This window comes from Gigantopelta aegis, chromosome 15 (assembly GCF_016097555.1).
Source record: "Gigantopelta aegis isolate Gae_Host chromosome 15, Gae_host_genome, whole genome shotgun sequence".
NCBI classification, from domain to species: Eukaryota; Metazoa; Mollusca; class Gastropoda; order Neomphalida; family Peltospiridae; genus Gigantopelta; species Gigantopelta aegis.
In genome coordinates, this window is record NC_054713.1 from 15265537 (window position 1) to 15289338 (window position 23802).

At 38.4% G+C, this 23802-nt stretch overlaps 1 protein-coding gene across 1 annotated transcript; it reads left to right on the plus strand.

Moving 5' to 3' along the window:
- Positions 1 to 105: 105 nt before the first annotated feature.
- On the plus strand, positions 106 to 21199 carry LOC121390165 (caspase-2-like). The gene is made up of 10 exons (XM_041521913.1): positions 106 to 202; positions 2313 to 2505; positions 8231 to 8765; positions 9243 to 9290; positions 10290 to 10423; positions 14274 to 14450; positions 15573 to 15792; positions 16446 to 16577; positions 18065 to 18174; positions 19534 to 21199. Exons 2-10 carry the CDS (start codon positions 2371 to 2373, stop codon positions 19666 to 19668), a joined length of 1626 nt encoding a protein of 541 aa, XP_041377847.1. The 5' UTR covers positions 106 to 202; positions 2313 to 2370; the 3' UTR covers positions 19669 to 21199.
- Positions 21200 to 23802: the final 2603 nt, after the last annotated feature.

Consider the following 23802-nt stretch of genomic DNA (forward strand, 5'->3'; position numbering starts at 1 on the left):
GGAGTCGGGTGGGTTGCCCTCATGCCTGTACCCCCACTTCCTACACCTATGATTTTTTTGATTTTTTTTAGTGAAACGACCCTGAGCTACAACGCAGTTATCTCCCTTGGGGCACCTGTTGGAAAAGCGGGACAGTTTACCTGTCGAAACATGATCATTAGAAAAACTACTTACATGATGTTTGCATAATAATTATTTACAGGTATTATGATAATTAATTAACCGTTTATTTCTTTAAACATGTCCTTATTATGACTTTATTGTGGATTCTCCAGGGAAATTTTAAATGCGGGAGTCTTATTATTCATCCACCATCTTGGTACATTTTGACCCCATTTATTTCATCCACAAAAAATTCGTTTATCGATGATGTCGGACAGAGAATTTACCTAGATTTGCAGTACATGTTGCTTTATAGCCTTTATGTCAAGCTGGTGGTACAATTCTACAGTGATGAGGTATCTTTTATTTGTTCTGGGCTACCAGGGTCGGACAATTTTTACCGGCACCAACTCTGGATAATGCCAGGTTGCTCACACCCAATAGCAGTAAGGGATCTTTTACTTTTATCACTGTGGGGGCTGGATTTAGTTCAGTTGGTTGAGTGCTCACCTGAGGTGCTTGCTTCGTGGGATCGAACCACCTCAATGGATCCGTTCAACTGATTATTTTTTCTCCTCTTCCAATCAATGCACCACTGTGACCACAGTGGGTTAAAGGCTGTGGTATCGGTATGTGCTTTCCTGTTTAAAGGAAAGTGCATATAAAAGATCCCAAGCTGCATTACGGGTAATGTAGCGGGTTTCCTCTGAGTCTGATGACAGTGAGTCATAATTACTAAATGTTTGACATCCAATAGCCGATGATTAATTAATCAATGTACTCTAGTGGTGTCGTTAAACAAAAGAAACATCTTCTTCTTTATCACTGAGGAATACTAATAGGAACCCTTAGCGTATCTCTTTAGGCTGCAGGCCTCTGAAAATTGCGAGAGCAATAGATTCATTCGCGTGTAGCTCACACAAGTATAGTTTGCGTAACCCACTTTTTGTTAGCGCATTGAATTTATAACATAATTTACATGTTCATGATGGGTTACGTGAAAATTAAATGGGTTACCTGAATTTTTTTTTTTTTATCTCAATGATCGGTTACCTAAAAACTAAATGGGTTACCAGAATTTGCTTTTCGTAACCCATAAATGGTTTACGCAAATTTTCAATTCTCAGGTCTGAGGCTGATAGGTGCTGGGTTACAGGGTTCGAATTTAACGACGGCAATTTCCGTCATTGAGATATAAATTACCATAGGTAGGGAGCATCACCAGAGTCACCAGTAAAGCTCCTCAACAATGGCTAAATGTATGTATACACCTGGTGTACACTATCTGCCAGTATTTAACATTTGCACTTTTGAAATATGTCTACATACAGAAAAATAATCTTTCAGTCAATTAAATTGTTTTTGTTATAGACAGGTTCAAAATTGCTGTGGGAGACAAATTCTTAAGTTCGAGCCCTGGGTTATCATACCAGTACTGGCTCCCACCCAGAGTGAGTTTAATAGGTGTAAGGCCACAACACCAAATTCTGTCTCACTAACCCACTGTCCTGGACAGACAGTCCAGATAGCTGAGGTGTATGCCCAGGACAGCGTGGTTAAACCTTAATAGGATGTAAGCACAAAAATAAGTGTAAATAACAAATGAAATTAATCACTGAATAACCGAATAGAGATATGATAACACATACCACAGTCTTTGATTATATACTAGTTGTGTACTGGCTGGAACGACAAATAGCCCAATGGGGCCCCGTCGGGGAATCGATCCTAGACTGACTGCTCAACAGGCGAGCACTTTACCACTGGGCTACATCTCGTCCTCAAATTATTTGGGCTACGCTTTTCAAATATCTTTTAATTTTATATGCACCATATAGTTAACAGACAGTATCGTACATACCGCACCAATTGTGGAGGCCTGCCTGGAATGGGACGTAGCTGTGAATATTGAGTGTTGATGTTAACAAAAAGTTGGTTTTGTTTAACGACACCACTAGAGCACACTGATTTATTAATCATTGGCTTTTGGATATTAAACATTTGGTAATTTTGACACGTAGTCATCAGACGAAACCTGCTATATTTTTTTCTAATGCATCAGGGGATCTTTTATATGTAGTTTTTCCATAAACAGGAAAGCACATACCACAGCCTTTCACCAGTTGTGGTGTTTTGGTTGGAACGATAAAAAGTGTGTTTTATGTAAAGACCTGTGTACAGAATATTCCTTTATTTTCTTTTTTTCTTAGAGTGATGAAGAACATGTATTCATGACCGGAGCTACGCAGGAGTAGTGAGGAAAACACCATGGATCCGCAGCACAAGAATATTCTGATCACGCAGCGGGCAAATCTGGTGGAGAATCTCAACATCCGGGATGGCCTGTACACACAGCTCATCACACGCGGCGTCCTCAATACCAGGATGGTGCGAACTATTCAGGTTAGTCCACGAATCAGCAGTCTTCAAGGGTGGATTGGGGGGAGTGGGCCAATCTTGTTGAGAATCTCGACATCCGGGACGGCCGGTACACACAGCTAATCACACGCGGGGTCCTCAATGCCAGGATGGTGTGAACTATTCAGGTTAGTTGATGTCTTGGCAGTTTTAAGGGGTGGATTGGGGGAGGGGGAGCAGGCGAATCTTGTTGAGAATCTCAACATCTGGGACGGCCTGTATACACTGTAACACAGCTCATCACGCGCAGGTCCTCAACACCAGGATGGTGTGAACTATTCAGGTTAGTCTTCAGGGGCGGATTGGGGGGGTTGTCAAGGTATTCCTCAATGTCAGGATGGTATGAACTCTGCCATGTTGAAGATATTATTAGTCCTCTACCGGTCCAACCGGAGGGAACTATAGGTTTCATCTCCGCATCATAGAATGAAAGACTAAAGGATAAAACTATGTCTTGACTAGAAAATTAAAATACAATTTTTTTTATAATTTTATTAAATCATGTCATCATAGCGTGTTGGGTCTGGGATAGCTTATAATGCAAATATATTGGGTGCAGCATAATTGAGTGCTGTGATTAGCTGTAACGCCTTACTGCATCATCAAGATTCTCATTTTCTAGTCAAGACTATAAGACTCCATCATATGCGGTCATGTGGGATAGAAAAAGTACACCCAAGGTGGTGAAAATTTCGACCTGGGACGAGGCTTGCATATGATGGAGTCTTTTTCTCTCATTCATTCGGTAAATAAACCATTATTTTACACGAACAGACAAAGATGGCTGAACAAGTAACTTTTTTATTTGATCATTTTGTCATAAATAAACTACACTATCGTATTTGCCGTGTTTGTTTCATGCTTTTAAAATGAAGGTTTTAATAACAAAATATTAATTTAAAACAGTGTCTGATGACCTCACGTCACCACATCACATTAATATGACGTCATATATTACCAACGACGTCATGTTAAACGCAAGTGCGTGATATCCCATGTAAGATAGAAATTTTCTTACGTGGCTTTCTTTCTTGGGGTAGCTCGGTTTCATATAACTGAGGATGAGAGAAATAGTTTTATCCTTTAGTCTAAAGATCGAACCACATTGATCAGTGGATCTATTCTCTGGGGTTTTCCCAGTCCCAGCCTGTCTGTGGGAAAGTATGTAAAAAGATACCTTGCTGCTGATGGAAAAATGATAGTGGGTTTTCCCTAAGACTACGAGTAATATATTACCGGGGTGAGAATTCTCCTCAGATCAGCTGTTTTCCTCTCATGGAACATTGCGTTTCCTCGCATTTTAATCATCCTTTCCTCCAAAATGTGTCAGATGGCACAGATTTTAACCTAGGATTTCAAGAATTTCCAGGACCCCTCTAGATTTCCTTTTTTTTTACAGTTCACCAATTCCCACCCCTGAAATTACCAAATATTTCACATCCAATAAACAATATAATTAATAAATCAGTGTGTTCTAGTGGTGTTGTTAAACAAAACAAACTTTAACTTTCATAACTTATTGGTGACCAGGTTTGTATTTTGTGGTAACACATGACACTGTGTTAATTTCGAGGCCTGCTTACATGTATGTTAGACACCTAGTAGTAACTTGCAGCTTTGATAATGTGCTGGGGTGTGTATTTCCTTTGTTGGTACGCCTCTTCTGTTAGATGTACATTAACATTTGGAATTTTGACATCCATATTTTAGACAAAAAGGTACATAGTCCTGATCCCTGTTTCACGAAGCGATCTTAGTGCTAAGATCACCTGAAGTGCATAAGTACTTTATGCATTTCAGGTGATCTTCTTGCCGAGAATTAGATCACTTTGTGGAACAGGGCCTTGGACTATATTTGCAAAATTTTAATCAATTGACACTTTTTGTTTAGCCAATTTGGAACTGTTAAAAAAGATCTTAAACAAAAACCAAACCAAAAAGCGTTCTTTTGACTATTTTGCAGTACAATCGAACATCCGACCAACAAACTGAAGAATTGTTGAATATTTTGCCCACAAGAGGGCCACTGGCATTTCAGCGGTTCTGTGAAGCACTTTTAGCTGATGACCAGAAACATGTGGTTTCTCTTTATTTAATTCCAAGAGATGAAACTTACCGCTAGATGCTGTGATGGGTAACACATAATTTTTATTTTTATTTCAAAATTTAAATAAATGATTTAGAATTAATTGCAGATAGGACAAAGGACAAATAAGTGTCTGTTATTAATTACAGTGAGGTTTTTTTTAACAACATTACTAAAAAACAAATTAATCATCGGCTATTGAATGTCCAAAATTGGGTACTTTTGAGCATGTTGATTAAAAAAATAATTGACTAATGGATGTATAACTTTACTCGTAACTTACGTTTATGGGCCGTCCATAATTTTCAACATTTTCACGAGCGTACAAACCGTACGCTTTTGACCACCCCCCTAAAAGTACATTCCCCAAATGAAAAATGTTGATCAACATTTTTCATTTTCAAAAAAAGTGTACACTGGCCCCTTAACCCCCCCTCCCCTGCGTACAGTTTGTACGCTCGTGAAAATGTTGAAAATTATGGACGGCCTTACACTTCTTTGTGGAATGCTCTTCAGTCGTAGATTTACGTTTACGTGCAAAACGTAACTTACAATGTTTAGGTCTCACTACACAGATGTCATCTGCCATTGAAACCCATGTTAAACTGCCAAACTTCAAGCGAAGATTGCCAATAGAATGGGTTCTCGTTGGCACTAACAACATACACCATTGCAAACATACATTATATAAGCATTTATATTCATTCCAAAATTGTGAACATTTCCGTCTCAGTGTTTTGCTATATGACCGCATCTGGCTGTAGTACCGGTCCGAACAAGTGGTTCATTAACCGATTCACTCCGGCTGTCACTTGCGCTATATACCCATGTCCCAAAAGGTCGATGCACAATATTACAAAATAACATGGGCAAAATACAGCCAGAAGGCTTACCATTAAACATACATATTGTTTTAATTCTTCACCATTTCCTAGAAGTGAATATGTGAACCATAACATGTGCCACAATTAGGAACTATAGTGGACCGTGATGAATGAACTCTCACCTGGAAGTGATCTGTGTTAGTGAGACCTTAGTGAAATAGGCCCTTGATGTGTAGTCATCAAAGGAAACCACACTACATTTTTCCATTAGCAGACAGGACAGCACATACCACAACGTCACAGTTGTGGGGCACTGGTTGAATTAATACAAACAAATGTTTATATTCAACAACCCCAGCACATTTCAAACTGGTAGAGAAAGCTTCCCATGAATTGATCATATATAGTGAAGGAAGGAAGGAAGGAAATGTTTTATTTAACGACGCACTCAACACATTTTATTTACGGTTATATAGCGTCAGACATATGGTTAAGGACCACACAGATATTGAAGGAGGAAACCCGCTGTCGCCACTTCATGGGCTACTCTTTTCGATTGGCAGCAAGGGATCTTTTATATGCACCATCCCATAGGCAGGATAGCACATACCACAGCCTTTGATGTACCAGTCGTGGTGCACTGACTGGAGCGAGAAATAGCCCAATGGGCCCACTGACGGGGATCGATCCCAAACCGACCGTGCAGCAAGCGAGCGCTTTACAATTAGTGAAGTAATGCATTTTTTATTTCACCTAGATTAAAAGTTTTTGTCTTGTTTAGCGACACCACTAGAAAGGAAAGGACATTTAAAACTGATTTATGTGTATTTTTAACTAAATAATTTGTTTTTTGGTAATAATTAGAATTGTTTGTAATTTTTTATGAATTTATCAATGCTTAATGATTAATGATTAAAAATTTAGTATAAAATGGCTTCGCTATGCTTTATTCAATTTGTGAATACATCAATAAAGTTAGTTTGTTTTGTTTAATGACAACACTGGAGCACATTGATTAATTAATTATCAGTTATTGTATGACAAACATTTGGTAATCTTAGAGAGGAAACCTGCATAATTTTTTCATTAGTAGCAAGAGATCTTTTACATGCACTTTCCCACAGACAGAAAAGCACATACCACGGCCTTTGACTAGTTGTGGTGCCCAGGTTGGAACAAGAAAAAAACCAATCAGTTGAATGGATCCACCTAGGAGGTTCGATCCTGCGACACAACTGACTGAGCTAAATCCCACCTATTAAATCGAAGTCAAAACTGTATACTAGCAGATTATGACTTTTGACGTCACTCACGTGACGACATGCGCGTAGCTTGATTACAACATCGCTCATTTGACCTCTAGGTCATCGTACAATGTAGCTGAATTTGTTATGAATTTATTAATGAGTAACTTAAAAATTTAGTATAAAATCACTTCGCTATGCTTTATTCAATTGTTGAATATGTACATCAATAAAGTTAAACTTAAAGTTTGTTTAGTTTAATAAAACATCACTAAAGCACATTGATTAATTAATCATCAGCTATTGGATGTCAAACATTTGGTAACTCAAGTCATAGAGAGAAAACCTGCTTCATTTTTTCATTAGTAGCAAGGGATCTTTTATATGCACTTTCCCACAAACAGGAGAGCACATACCACGGCCTTTGACCAGTTGTGATGCACTGGTTGTAAAAAACCAATCAGTTAAATGGATCCACCGACTGAGCTAAATCCCGCCAATTAAATCATAGACGTATAGTAGCAGATTATGACTTTTGACGTCATGTGCATAGCTTGATTGCAACATCACTCATTTGACCTCTAGGTCATCATACAATGTAGCTGAATTAACAAAATTAATAGCTTTGCCCCTTAACTTTTATTGTCTACAGGATAAAAATAATATCTAGTTAATGACGTAAGATATCAGCTTTATCCTGTTCAGGCTGATTGAGAAATTTCCTGTTTTTACCGGCACAGGATAATGAATGAATGAATGAATGAATGTTTAACGACACCCCATCACGAAAAATACATCGGCTATTGGGTGTCAAACTATGATAATGCAAATAAATAAAGTGATGATCAACATCAATATAAAAATTCAAGGTTTAAACAAAAACAGTGTAAAGAACTGTGCCAAAAATACAAATACAAATATCACAGAATTTTACGGATACTGAATTTTACTCTAAACTTCAATTTGTGCTGTATTGGCCATTCTCAAAGAGAATGTTACACCCCTGCACCACGGTGAGGTTACAGCACGCGCAGGGGCGTCACAGGATAAAGCCAATATCCTAAATCAGTTTCCTTCGACTCTGTCTTCTGAGCTGTCCACACCATCGCTTACCTGTCTCAACATTCTCATCGGGTGCAGACTCTGTGTACTTCCCTGCACCCACCTGGCATCCTCGTCCTCTGCCCCTAATAAAGCTGCTCTGACCGACAGCACTAACTAACGACTGCCGGTAGTAGGGATGCATAGTAGGTGGTTACAAGTGCCTCTTAACAATGCCAGAAGTAACTACTGAACACTCCCCGAAATGGTCAGACTAAGCCCACAGCTAAAAGCTGATTGGGAATGGCAGGTGCGTGGATCAATCACCTGTCGCCGTTGGAGAGACAAGGACTGGGATGTGGAGGTGGATAGCGAAAGAAGTTAAAAGATAGGTGTTGCCTGATCAAGAAGAAATGAGATGGAATTCAAAGGAGAGAAAGGAAAGGGGGCAGTGGGATTAAAAAAAAAAAAAAAAAAAAAAAAATCCTACGTCATTATTTTCTGTATAATTTCAGCATAATCATTCCCCAGACCAGCAGGCCGAGGAACTTCTGACGATCATTCCGACACGAGGACCCGACGCCTTCTCGAAATTCTGCGATGCGCTAATCGCCGACGACCAGCAACACGTGGTCGACCTTTACCTCAAAATACAGTCAAAAACCAGCGGGGACAAAAAAAAATCGGAGCAATGCTCGGACAAAGACGGTGACGGCACCGGGGTCAAGAAACGACCCCGGTCGCCGTCACCAACCATTATCTGTTTTAAAGACGGTACTAGTAATGAAGTGGTGCTGAAGTATTTGTCACAAGGTCTTCCAGCGAAGAAGAGCCACAGTTTCAGCAGCTGTGAGAGTTCTTTCAGTGAGTTCCCGGGAGAAGTCCGGCTGAACATGAAGCATTATGTCTCATCCCCAGTGAGTGGCTTTGTGGACCCGTTTATTCCGGTGGCTCTGAAAAAACATTCCGAATCTCCGTCCACGACGCACGTGGGTTTTCTTCCACAGGCGTACACCGAGAGGGTCTCCTTTACAAGATGTGATACTATAGGTAAGGATTTTTAAACAGTCGCACTTTCCATATTAGAAAGTATGGCCAACTACGGTAATTGAATGTCCTTAAAATTAGTGACACACATTACTTTGGAAGGCAGAACGTAGTAGATTTAAATATTGCATTAAAATGAAGATTAGAACTTTAGGAATATGTAGGGGTGCAAAAATAGAGGATTTGTCATGAGTGTTTTTTTTCATATGTAAAATATCAACCAAGTCTATGTTAACTGGTATTTGTCGAGGCTCTGAAAAGTACACTGAGTGACCATTCTTACAAAAGCTTCTTTTATTTTGTGTCCAAACCTAAATAGCTTATTCACATTTTTGGGGAGCTTTACTTTTTTCTTCAGGTTATGTAGACTCAGACTATGCAGAGTTTGTGGAATTTATTGATGCTTATTCCATAAGTTCGATCTTAGATCAGTAGATATTTGTTTCACAGCACCAGTTATCTCCCTTTTGTTACTTTCAGATACAATGCATAAAAATACAAACGTTCCAATGTCTTCCCATTCCACAGGTAAGTGGCTTAGTAACTATATAAATTGCCTTCAAAGAATATTACTTGTTTTCTGTCTTGTACAAAGATACAGTTTTGCACAATAATTCTGTTTTGATAGATCTAAATGCAGGCATAATTACCAGTTTACTTCTGCATTCCTGTTAGCCCATTGAACCCCTTCCAAATCTTAGGTAGCCAGAAGACAGTGTACGTGATTTTTACCTAGTAACCGATTGTTTGATTATGTGAATTGTATTTACATAACCGCCGAGCTACACTTTAACTGCTGCACATCAGGATCCAAAAAGAGTATAGAATGCATGTATTTTTAGAATTTAGAATACTTTAATAAAATTCTGGTGATCCTTAATTTTAAAATTCTAAATTTTGAAATGTAGCGATTCACCTTGTATCTGAATGGTAGTTTGTGTAAACTTGTAACGTGAACAGCCGGTACTATATTTATAAAATTAAAACACAAGAGATAAACACTTTGAAGAGACAAGGACTGGCATGTTGTGGTGTACTATATCATTTTTCATAAACGATAATAAATAGACATTTTGTTGTTCTTGAAGATGCAAGGACTGGTATGTTGAGTTGTACTATATAATTTTCAATAAACAATAAGAAAAAAGACACTGTTTTACTTGGAGAGAAAAAAGGACTGGTATGTTGAGTTGTACTATTACATTTTCAATAAACAATAAGAAAAAGACTTTGTTGTGCTTGGAGAGACAAGGACTGGCATGTTGAGTTGTACTATATCATTTTCAATAAACAACAAGAGAAAGACTTTGTTGTGCTTGGAGAGACAAGGACTGGCATGTTGAGTTGTACTATATCATTTTTAATAAACAACAAGATATAGACACTTTGTTGTGCTTGAATAGACAAGGACTGGTATGTTGAGTTGTACTATATCGTTTTCAATAAACAACAAGAGAAAGACACTGTTGTACAAGGACTGACATGTGGAGTTGGATGGCGATTTAAACCATGTTTTTGTTTTTTCAGTCTCTCCGTCCATCGAGCCCGACCCAGTATTATTTGACGAGACGGAGGACCTGAATATTGATCTCACTGACGGACCGGTATGTGTCCAGGTTGCGATGTCCAGCAGACAGTTCTATCTCACTAACCACAAAAAGGTTCGTCTTCTAAACACAGCGGTGCTTACGGTTTGAAAATTGATTGATGGTGAGCAATAAACTGCTCGCCTGTTGTCCTAGAAATTTGTGACGTCAATTAGCAGTGCCGTTACAAAAAGCTGTTAAAAGATTGATCTGCAATGGAATTTTTATTATTATCAGGTATTTAATGTGTTAATATCTACGGGTACTAAAGTGCCGTCACAAGTTAATTAATTTTTTTTAGGGCTGCTCTTGAAATATATAGACCATTTGCACTCGGTGTATGAATTAAGAGTAATTTTTAGTGAATAAATTGGCGATATTGGTGTGTGATGAGGCGAACATTTTTTATCCCACACACAAATCCTTATGTGTAAGTAGACACAAGCGATGGCAGTTGTGTGTGTCAAAATGTAAGGATTGAAACAGTAGCATGTTAAACAGGCCTCTAAAAAACGGCAGTAGTTTTGTTCGTCTGACACTCATGCAAGTCTAATGTTTTTTGTTTTTTTCTTAATTCATTTTTCATTTGTACATCAAATTTTAAGGTACTAGTAGGACAACATATAAATTGTTGTATTGGGTTATGCAAAATAAAATGGATTACCTGTAAAAATGTTTGCATAACTCATAAATAGCTTTTAAAGCAAGCCTTCAGTTAACTAGTACACTGATAACTATTCTCAGCAAGAAATTGTACATTTTAATTAGAAAGACCCACTTGTATGTTTTGAAGACTAGATATACTTTTAAGTGAGCTGTTGCTCTGATACATAATGATAGTTGTTGGAAGCAGGGGATTAGTGCCACCCACACCCACCTAACACTGAAGGTTATGCAGCCCCTCAGTTGAAAGGTCAGTTATAATAGAGTTCTGTCCCTCCTGTTGCTGCCATGTTCAATGCCTCGGGCAGGCCTCCCAGACCTATATTGCCTATATATTTTTATAGGATCCTATATGGAGATTCATTTTATATATTTGACTCAATTGCTTTGCCAAAATGCCAATGAATAAAATATGTAAATGTAAATGTCTTTAGAAATCCGTGTAAAATGCCTATAATCATGATAATCAGTTCAAATTTTCATATTAAACTCCTATATTTGACCTCAAAATTCCTATAAAACTCCTATATTTGACCTCAAAATTCCTATAAAATTCCTATATTTTGGTATGCAAATTCCTATATTTCCTATATTTTAATATGTACAAGTGGCTGGGAGGCCTGCTCGGGTATTGAACAATATAAGAATTGTTTGTCATTTTGGGTGAAATTATTGATGTACAACAGTCACAAATTGTGTAAAATCACACAACATACATTTAACTAAACAGTTTTGTGCAATATTTGTGACTGTTATATACTCTTCAAAAAAAGAAACGCAAAAGGGTACAAATGGGTTATAACTCCGATTTTATGTTTCCTACCGGTTCATGCTTTGTGAATATAAGGTCATTGCATGTCCCAAACACATTCCCACGGTTACATTTGATAAAACGCAGCTACTGTACAATAAAGTTCCAAAATGTGAATATTCGCAAAAACGCAGCCACGTGCAAACCATGTCACCACTGCATGTGCGTTGTCTGCACATGCAACATGAACACCGACAATATAAAAGTGCAGGGTGTTCGCTTGCCTGGCCTCTGTATCTGGCCGACAGTTGACAATCCAGGACATGCCACGTCTCAGTGAACCGCAGAGAAACAATGCCATCGGCCGACTAGACGCAGGCGAATCCAGAACGGCCGTTGCCAGGGCATTCCATGTGTCCCCAAGCACCATCTCCAGACTGTGGGACCGGTACCAGCAACATGGATCAACACGTGACCTCCCTAGATCCGGTCGACCATGGGTCACTACCCCCGGGCAGGACCGCTACATCCGGGTACGCCACCTTCGGGAACGATTGACTACTGCCACCTCCACAGCCGCAGCAATACCAGGTTTGCGTAGGATATCCGACCAGACCGTACGGAACCGCCTACGTGAGGTAGGAATTCGTGCCAGACGTCCAGTTCGAGGTGTCATCTTAACACCACAACACCGTCGACTCCGACTGCAGTGGTGCCAGATTCATCGACAATGGCCTCAACTGCGATGGAGACAGGTGTGGTTCAGTGACGAGTCCCGATTTCTGCTCCGACATCATGATGGAAGATGTCGCGTGTATAGGCGTCGTGGTGAACGTTATGCGGCAAACTGCGTGCAGGAAGTGGACAGATTCGGCGGGGGTAGTGTCATGGTGTGGGCAGCCATCTCACACACTGGCAGAACTGACCTGGTCCACGTGCAGGGCAACCTGAATGCACAGGGCTACATTGACCAGATCCTCCGGCCACACATCGTTCCAGTTATGGCCAACGCCAACGCAGTGTTCCAACATGACAACGCCAGGCCTCACACAGCACGTCTCACAACGGCTTTCCTACAGAACAACAACATTAATGTTCTTCCTTGGCCATCGATATCACCGGATTTGAACCCAATTGAGCATCTATGGGACGAGTTGGACCGACGCCTCCGACAGCGACAACCACAGCCCCAGACCCTGCCCGAGCTGGCAGCAGCCTTGCAGGCCGAGTGGGCCACCATCCCCCGGGACGTCATCCGTACTCTGGTTGCTTCAATGGGCAGGCGGTGCCAGGCAGTTGTCAACACACGCGGAGGCCACACCCGGTATTGACTCCAGATGACCTTGACTTGGTGGTGTGTCCTATCACTTACTCACAATGGACTAGAGTGAATTGTGAACAATCCTGCAACATTTGGTAATTATCGGACTCACCATTCAATAATTAAATCAATTCTCCAAATGTTACGACAATGTGGTTTTGCGTTTCTTCTTTTGAAGAGTATATATCAATAAATTCACCAAAAAAGGACATGAAATTCGTATAATTATAAACAACATGACTTACGTAGTTAAAAATACTCACAAATCCAGAGCTCAAACTTAAAGGGACATACCCTAGTTTTTAAACACTAAGGCATATTTTTTACTATTAGAGCCATTTTTGATAACAGAAATCATACTTTACTTAGATTTTATTGTTTAGATTATCCATTTCTGTACATTCGAAGTGTTTTTGTTCATCCTGGTGTTTTTAATATCACAAAATGCATTTAAAAAGCTCGTGCGTCTGAGATGTAACACTATAGAGTCAAGTTTTAGTCTAATTTTAGAGTGTGTTTCACCATTTCAAAGTCACAGACTAATGTTTTACTGTATTGTATCTTTATCCAAATGTGTTACAGGTTTGTAGATTAACTAAACTTAAGTGTTAATTTCCACGGGTTGAAACTAGTGTCTGTCCCTTTAAGAATTTGTCTCCCACGGCAATTTAAAGCCTGCCCATGGCAATTAAAAAACAAAACTTTTGAAGCAAATAGATAAGACTGAAAGATTATTTTGCTGTATGTAGACATATTTTAAATGTACTAGTGTTATATACTGGCATATAATGTAAACCATTTTGCCATCATTGAGGAGTTTTACCGATGGCACTTTTGTTCCATCGGTGATATCCTTGACTTAGAGCAATTTATATTTCAGTGACATCAATTTTTATCTCAGCGACGACAATTGCCGTTGGTGCCGTCATTAAGTTTGAGCCCTGCAAATCAGTTTATAACATCCTTTCCATGGCCTGTTTTGTGTAATGACATCCCAATTGATGTAATGTCGTCATTTTCTGAGGTTTATCCAAGGTTAACATTCAGTTTTTTAATGACATCGTCCATCAGAATAGAGTAAATCATATAACAGATGGAAGTTTGTAATTGTTCATATATGTATGTCTCGTGTTTAACCTTCTCACCTTTCAATTTCAAAATATTTGTACCTTTTTTATTTCACTTTTCAGTCGTACCCGATGAAGAAACTTCCGCGGGGCAAGGCGTTGATAGTGAATGTGAATGAAGTGTTGGGTAAGCCGCCTCGGCACGGGACGGACATCGACCGCGACAACCTGTGTAATCTGCTAAAGCAGCTTCACTTCGACACCATCGTCTACAACGACAGCGACGGATTGACCGCCGAGGTTTGTAGTGTAGCTATTATAGAGAGTGTGACAAATATAACACCGTTATCTGTTGACATTAAATCTTAATATTCATTATTTATTACCCCAGCGTTCACTCATAACAGGGAACATATTTTCTCAGTGAGAAATATTCTGCATTGGTCTAACGAACAATACTATTGGACAATTTGATGCTTATTACAAACCAATGACATTGTCGGTACTAAATATGACGTCATCACGATTTGGCAAACACACAAAATGACGTTATGTAGTTTAAAGAGTTTGCGTTTACGGCTCTGTTTTTGGTGTTAAATTTATAACAAAATGTCATTTTAATGCAATTCATTATAGATTTTGTAACAGAATAAAAAGTACTTTTGTTTTTGAAAATTATCTATGAACGTGATTAAGTTATAAAGTTATAGCAATTCTCAGCAGTGCGTAAAGTGGTTTACATCGTTTCTATACAGGTTGGCCTTCATGCATGTGCGTCAAAAATAAAGGCTTTTCGAGAAAAAAATAGCTGAGGTAATAAATAGAATAACAAACTCAGTACCAGTTATTATCAAATTTATGTCCCTCATGAAATAATTTTTATTTGTCACTCCCTAAAGCTTGTGACAACTGAAAATTATTTCACGAGGGATATAATTTGATAATAACAACTGGTAACTTGTTTATTATTCTCTATTTCTTCGATATAGACTTGTTTTGGAGGTGTGTTATTTACAGATTAATGCCGTTGAAGTGTTTTCCCTAGCTTGTTTTAGCATGGTGCAGCACCATGTCTCAATAGTCTAGCGCAATCTTGCCTTAATTGGGCGGAAATAGCCCAGTGGTAAAGTGCTCACTTGATACATGGTCGGTGTGGGATCGATTGCCGTCGTTGGGCCCACTGGGCTATTTCTTGTTCCAGCCAGTGCACCACGACGGGTATATCAAAGACCGTGGTATGTGCTATCCTGTCTATGGGATGTTGCATATAAAAGATCCCTTGCTGCTAATAGTGGAAAAATGTAGCAACTGGTATATCAAAGTCCGTGGTATGTGCTATCCTGTCTATGGGATGGTGCATATAAAAGATCCCTTGCTACTAATGGGAGCAGACTAATTACATTTATTTTTATTTCAATGTAGGATCTCCGGTCGAAGCTGAAGAAATTTTCAGGCCTGCCTGAACACCAGGAATCTGACGGCTGTGTGATTTGTCTGCTCAGTCACGGGGATGAAGGGTTCATCTTCGGAACAGACGGGAAGAAGATCCCCATGGATGAAATATTTGAAATGTACGACAACAGCAGGTGCAGAGGTCTCTTGGGGAAACCCAAGGTGTTCATTATCCAGGCATGCAGGGGAGGTAAGTCTTACAGTTGTTTGATAGGAGTGGAATTTTTAGGTCTCATTACACAGTTATCTTCTGAGATAGAATTCATACATTATGGTCTATGGTGGTTCCTAATTGTGAAAAAGTGTGTGTGGTTCATAAATTCACTTACAATGATAGTGCGAGAAGAAAACGATTTGTATATTTCAGTGGATTTTATCCCTGTTACGTGTACTTTGCATTGGGAATGGTAAGTCCTGCAAGTGTGTTAAAATAAATATATATTAAACACCATTTAAAACGTGCTGAGATGTCATCAAGCAAATGTTCTTTTTCTTTACTTTTAAAGTTAAAGTTTGTTTTGTTTAACAACACCACTAGAACAATTTTCCATTAGTAGCAAGGTATCATTTATATGCACCATCCCACAGACAGGATAGCACATACCATATCCTTTGATATACCAGTTGTGGTGCACTGGCTGGAACAAGAAATATTACCCAATGGGTAATTTTAAGAACTTTTATTTAAATATGACAAAAAATATGTAATTTTTTATATATATTATTGGAAAAGGATTGTGCTTTTTGTATTTATGGAGATAGTTTGGCAAAATGTTCTACTCTCCCAGAGCTAGCCCTGTCAGACTGGCCATAATATATTTGTTTTTTTTTATCTCATTACAGGTGCGTTCGATAAAGGTGTTTCATTTATGCAGGATGCGGGCGAGATAGACGGACGACCACCGGTCAGACCGGAGACTTCCAGGCAGATTCCCACCATGTCTGACACTGTTATCTGTTACCCCACACAACACGGTAAGACAAAGGGTCATTCAGTAAGTATGTGAAGTTTTACCATTGTAGTAGTGTCATCGCATACTTTTGGCAAATAAAATATTTTTACATTATTAAGATGACAAGTTACTTACATTTTCTTGCTTAGAATATGAATATCTTATAACCTATTCATTTCTGGACATCATAATGTTTTGTAGTATGTAAGTGTCATTTTTTGTTTAAAATAATTTCATATGTACCAATTTATTATTTCTTACAACAGTCAAACAAAATATTTGATATTTCAGCAAAAGGTGATTATAAATGTATTTATTCATATAATGCTTCAAATTTGAAACATGTTAAGGTAAGATAGTGTTTTAAAAATATAAAAGAAGTAGTATGTGTATTAATTTTGTTGGGGGAACAAATGGAAGTCTTACTAGGGCTGATATTCCCTTTTATTTGAATACAATTCCAGTGTGTAAATACATTTTTGTTATAAATGGTTGGATTGATCTAAATAATATCATGCGACTTAAAAAACCAACATTCATAGCTACATGAATCTCAGTTTTGTACTACTTTTGAAGACAATGCTTAGAAAACAAACAAAAAGATCATTTCAGTGTTTTTCTTTATTTCAATTAATAAAATGACTGTTCATGTTAGTTGTTAATGTGGAATCAGTAAATGTTGTTTATTGTTTAAAATGCGGGTTTCCTATCTCAATATCTGTGTGGTCCTTAACCGTATGTCCGACACCATATAACCGTAATTGAAATGTGTTGAGTGCATCATTAAATAAAACATTTCTTTCTTTCTTTTATTGTTTAAAATAGTTTGTATTAATGTGTGAAAGAATTTGAGAATACCCTGAATCAGCTACTAACGGGGAAAACACTGAACCACAGTATGGGGATTACCCTTTTTCTGTGTATTAATTTCCTGAAAAAAAAAGTTTGTTTGTATTTTCTGTTAATAAAATAATTATACACTTGGAATTACATGTATATAAATTGAACATGAAAACTTTTGACGTTCACGCAAGTATGAAGCACAGAACTATTTTACACACTGATGTATGAACGGCTTTGCGCTTACACTCTACTTCGTTCATATAGTGTGTAAAGCGGTTCTGTGTTTCATACTTGCATGATCGTCAAAAATTATTCTGTTTAATTTATAAATGTAATCGTAAAAATGGAAACATTTTGTTCAGTATCGCGTCACGATTGGTTACACAAGTTTAAAACATTAACCAGTAATTGCTAATCAATATGGGGATAACTATGTTGTATTTGACCATTTGCGGACATTCATGCTGGTTTTACAGTCGCATATTGAGTTCTACCAGCAAATTTCCGACTGCCGCAAATGAATCTGATTAGCCAATCAAATTCCACGTTATACGCAGAGTGGATTAGAATTTTCAGTTATCACTAATCCAGATTTTGAAAATAAAATGTTCCCTTCAGAAGTGGAGGATGCCATCACTATTTGTACGAGTGTTTTTAATATGACAGGTTACTACGCGTGGAGGAATTGTGAGCGCGGCAGCTGGTACATTGAAGCAATCGTCCAGGTGTTCATGAGACATGCCAAGAACGAAGACATCTGTACCATGTTAAATCGGGTGAGTTGTTTGTACATTAATGAAAGTTAAATGTAAGGTTTGTTTTGTTTAACGACATCACTAGAGCCAGGAGCGGCACAGACCATAGCCGTACCCCTTTATATATATGAAGAGTTTAGGTGCAAAACGCGATATATCCATTTTTCATTTTTAGTAAAAGTGACTTTTTTTAATTGGCGTATATCACGTTTTGATAATAATAAAAAAACGGGATTTACCCAATACAATTTCATAAGGATGAATCACGTTTTGCAGCAAATCAGCGGGCCTACGATTAGCCCTTACTAACATACAATAATGGCTTTAACTTTAAAAAAAAGAAAGAAAATGGTTTATATTGCGTTTTGCGCCTGAACTCTTAATATATATATATATAGTGTGTGTGTGTGTGTGTGTATATATTATATCTGTGTGTGTGTGTATTTGTTGTATCTGTGTAAATGTCCTTCACAGGTGAATTTAAAAGGAGAGTCTGGCAACCTTGAGCTGTACCACTATTTTTTACACTGTGCCGTCCCTGAGAGCACATTGATTTATTAATCATCGGCTATTGGATGTCAAACATTTAGCAATTTTGACATATAGTCTCAGAGAGGGACACCTGCTACAGTTTTCCATTAGTAGCAAGGGATCTTTTATATGCACCATCCCACAGCTGGGGATCGATCCTTGACCAACTTTATATAAGAAGAGCGCTTTACCACTGGGCTGGAAGAAGAAATAGCCAAATGAGCCTACCCAAACCGACCACGCATGATGTGAGCACTTTATCACTGAACAATTAAAACCATCAAATCCACAGAAGGGGATTGATCCTAGACTGCTCGTGCATAAGGAAAGTGCTTTACCACTGGGCTATGTCCCAGCACTGTTGAATGTAAAGTGTTGATTTTTTAAATCCTCAGTTAATGGATATCAAACTTTGATCATTCTCACATGTAGCCGAAAGATATCTGGTTACAATAGGCCTGATTTTATTGACTTTTTTTAAGAACTTACAAAAATAATATTTACCTTTTCACATATAATCCAGTAGTGTAAAGGATAAATCAATTGGAAGAAATTTTATGTCAAAATTATTGTGTTTTGCATTTTTTGAAGTTTAGTAGATAATTTGGCAAAATTTTCTGCTCACCCATTTATCATATTCTAAGCAAGAAAATGTAAGTAAATTGTAATTTTAACCTGACATTAATTTTAAATGGATTAATTTTTGACAAAAACCATACGCGGGTTGGGTTTCGGGCTATCCTGAGGCGGAACCCGGGACAGACATGCTCGAAACCTCTGTGGTATATGAGCATGATTAAAAGTAACACACACACACACACGTATTGATTCATTGATTTGTTTTTTCAGGTGAATCGTGTCGTCTCCTCTAAGGTGTCCCGCTGTCCCCAGATTGAGATGGACCGCATGTGTCAGATGTCTGAATACAAGAGCACGCTCACTAAACCACACCTCTTTTTCTTCCCTGGAATCGGCTGTCCTTAGCAACACCTAGAAACATCTCAAACAAATACCTACATGAGCACGCTCACTAAAAACACACCTCTTTTTCTTCCCTGGAATCAGCTGTGCTTAGCAACACCTAGCAGCATCTCAAACAAATACCTACATGAGCACGCTCACTAAAAACACACCTCTTTTTCTTCCCTGGAATCAGCTGTGCTTAGCAACACCTAGCAGCATCTCAAACAAATACATACATGAGCACGCTCACTAAAAACACACCTCTTTTTCTTCCCTGGAATCGGCCGTGCTTAGCAACACCTAGCAGCATCTCAAACAAATACATACATGAGCACGCTCACTAAAAACACACCTCTTTTTCTTCCCTGGAATCAGCTGTGCTTAGCAACACCTAGCAGCATCTCAAACAAATACATACATGAGCACGCTCACTAAAAACACACCTCTTTTTCTTCCCTGGAATCGGCCGTGCTTAGCAACACCTAGCAGCATCTCGAACAAATACATACATGAGCACGCTCACTAAAAACACCTTTTTCTTCCCTGGAATCGGCTGTGTTTAGCAACACCTAGCAGCATCTAAAACAAATACATACATGAACACGCTCACTAAACCACAACTCTTTTTTTTTCCCCTGGAATCGGCTGTGCTTAGCAACACCTAGCAGCATCTCAAACGAATACGTACATGAGCACGCTCACTAAACCACACCTCTTTTTCTTCCCTGGAATCGGCTGTGCTTAACAACACCTAGCAGCATCTCAAACAAATACGTACATGAGCACGCTCACTAAACCACACCTCTTTTTCTTCCCTGGAATCGGCTGTGTTTAGCAACACCTAGCAGCATCTAAAACGAATACATACTTGAGCACACTCATTAAACCACATCTCTTTTTTTCCTCCTGGAATCGGCTGTGCTTAGCAACACCTAGCAGCATCTCAAACGAATACGTACATGAGCACGCTCACTAAACCACACCTCTTTTTCTTCCCTGGAATCGGCTGTGCTACACCTAGCAGCATCTCAAACGAATACGTACATGAGCACGCTCACTAAACACCTCTTTTTCTTCCCTGGAATCGGCTGTGCTTAGCAACACCTAGCAGCATCTCAAACGAATATGTACATGAGCACGCTCACTAAACCACACCTCTTTTTCTTCCCTGGAATAGGCTGTGCTACACCTAGCAGCATCTCAAACGAATATGTACATGAGCACGCTCACTAAACCACACCTCTTTTTCTTCCCTGGAATCAGCTGTGCTTAGCAACACCTACAAACATCTCAAACAAATACGTACATTAGCACGCTCACTAAAAACACACCTCTTTTTCTTCCCTGGAATCAGCTGTGCTTAGCAACACCTAGCAGCATCTCAAACAAATACATACATGAGCACGCTCACTAAAAACACACCTCTTTTTCTTCCCTGGAATCGGCCGTGCTTAGCAACACCTAGCAGCATCTCAAACAAATACATACATGAGCACGCTCACTAAAAACACACCTCTTTTTCTTCCCTGGAATCAGCTGTGCTTAGCAACACCTAGCAGCATCTCAAACAAATACATACATGAGCACGCTCACTAAAAACACACCTCTTTTTCTTCCCTGGAATCGGCCGTGCTTAGCAACACCTAGCAGCATCTCGAACAAATACATACATGAGCACGCTCACTAAAAACACCTTTTTCTTCCCTGGAATCGGCTGTGTTTAGCAACACCTAGCAGCATCTAAAACAAATACATACATGAACACGCTCACTAAACCACAACTCTTTTTTTTTCCCCTGGAATCGGCTGTGCTTAGCAACACCTAGCAGCATCTCAAACGAATACGTACATGAGCACGCTCACTAAACCACACCTCTTTTTCTTCCCTGGAATCGGCTGTGCTTAACAACACCTAGCAGCATCTCAAACAAATACGTACATGAGCACGCTCACTAAACCACACCTCTTTTTCTTCCCTGGAATCGGCTGTGTTTAGCAACACCTAGCAGCATCTAAAACGAATACATACTTGAGCACACTCATTAAACCACATCTCTTTTTTTCCTCCTGGAATCGGCTGTGCTTAGCAACACCTAGCAGCATCTCAAACGAATACGTACATGAGCACGCTCACTAAACCACACCTCTTTTTCTTCCCTGGAATCGGCTGTGCTACACCTAGCAGCATCTCAAACGAATACGTACATGAGCACGCTCACTAAACACCTCTTTTTCTTCCCTGGAATCGGCTGTGCTTAGCAACACCTAGCAGCATCTCAAACGAATATGTACATGAGCACGCTCACTAAACCACACCTCTTTTTCTTCCCTGGAATAGGCTGTGCTACACCTAGCAGCATCTCAAACGAATATGTACATGAGCACGCTCACTAAACCACACCTCTTTTTCTTCCCTGGAATCAGCTGTGCTTAGCAACACCTACAAACATCTCAAACAAATACGTACATGAGCACGCTCACTAAAAACACACCTCTTTTTCTTCCCTGGAATCGGCCGTGCTTAGCAACACCTAGCAGCATCTCAAACGAATATGTCATAATCCGTAAATCTTAGCATCATAATGACTCGTTATATTCTACAGACACACTAAAAGGTTTACTCAATGTCAAATTTGTCTTCCCATAATAAACTGCAGTATTCTGTGAATCATTACTCATTTAGTGTTGTACTGGAAGCATTTTTGTTTTGTCTCCTTCATGTTTGCAATATATTCTGGAAATCCTTAAAAATCTACTGCAAATCCTTTTGTTCTTATTTGAAAAGTTGGGTTGGTGTTTTTACAACATTTGTAAACTCCAAACACTGATCAAAACTCCAAACATGGGGGGAAATGAGATAACCTACATAAATCAAAAAAAAAATTGCTTTTTGATATTTTGTGCAAAATTACATGTGCAATGGTTATTCTAAAATGGATTAAGTCTCCTTATATGGAGATAATGAAGTTTTATTGTTCAAAACATAGAAGCTTGTTTTTGTTGTGTGTTTTTTTTTCAATTTGACAGACTTGTCAAGTTTTGTAAAAACTGTAAAATTGTGAATGCATTTTGAGCTGAAACATAAAAGTTTGTTTTGTTTTTTTCAAATTGACATATTGACTGGACAAGTTTTTTGAAAATTGTGAATAGTTTGAAACACAAGACATTTTTTGTTTTTGTTTTTTCAAATTGACATATCATGGACTTGTTGAGTTTGAAAACACTGTGAAATTGTGAACGCGTTTTCCAGGATGGTTATGTTACAGAGGAGTATTGGTAAATTATTTAACATGTTTAACTGGAAAATAATGTTAAAAAACACACATCATTCAGTTAATTTCTAAACATAATTTACTACATAAATGAATAGCTGAAGAAAAGTACTACCACAGTTATAAATAAATGGGGTTTTTTTTTTATGAAAGAAAAGTATTGCCAGTCATATACTTAGTACCTTCCAAATGCCAAATATAATTTATAAATAGTTGAAAGAAAAAAGACAATGCCTTAATTTTAATTTAAAAACACTTCATCAAATTTTTTATATTTTGTTGTTATTAATATGAACACATTGATAAAACCTGCTTATAAGTTTTTTAACAGTTATGTGCAATACTGTGTTTTGTGTGGCTAAGTTCCTATCCTGCCTTTGCATCATTCAACAACTTTTACAAATGCAAAACAAGTTAATACATTTAATTTCATTTCAACTTATTTTTGTGTTTTTATCCAATTAAGGTTCAAGCATGCTGTCCTGGGCACACACACCTCAGCTATCTGGTCTGTCTGTCCAGGACAGTGGGTTAGTTGTTAGTGAGAGAGAAGAGGGTGTAGTAGTCTTACACCTACCCAGTGAGTCGTTAAAACTTGTTCTGGGTGGGAGTTGGTACTGGGCCTCATACTGTGTAGATAATTCCATATTCAGTAGGATTATAGGTTTTTGGGCCACCAAATATACATTTGTCTGTGAGGAAAGGAACTTGATCCAACCAACAACAAAGTTGTCATATGCCACAGATCAATAGTGTGGCCTGTAAATGAATTAATATGTGCAGCCATAAATCAGAAGGAAAAAAAAAACATTTATAATTTTTTAATAATTTTTAACTAATATCAGTTGTTTAAAATGTTTAAACTTGACCTTGTCATTTTAAT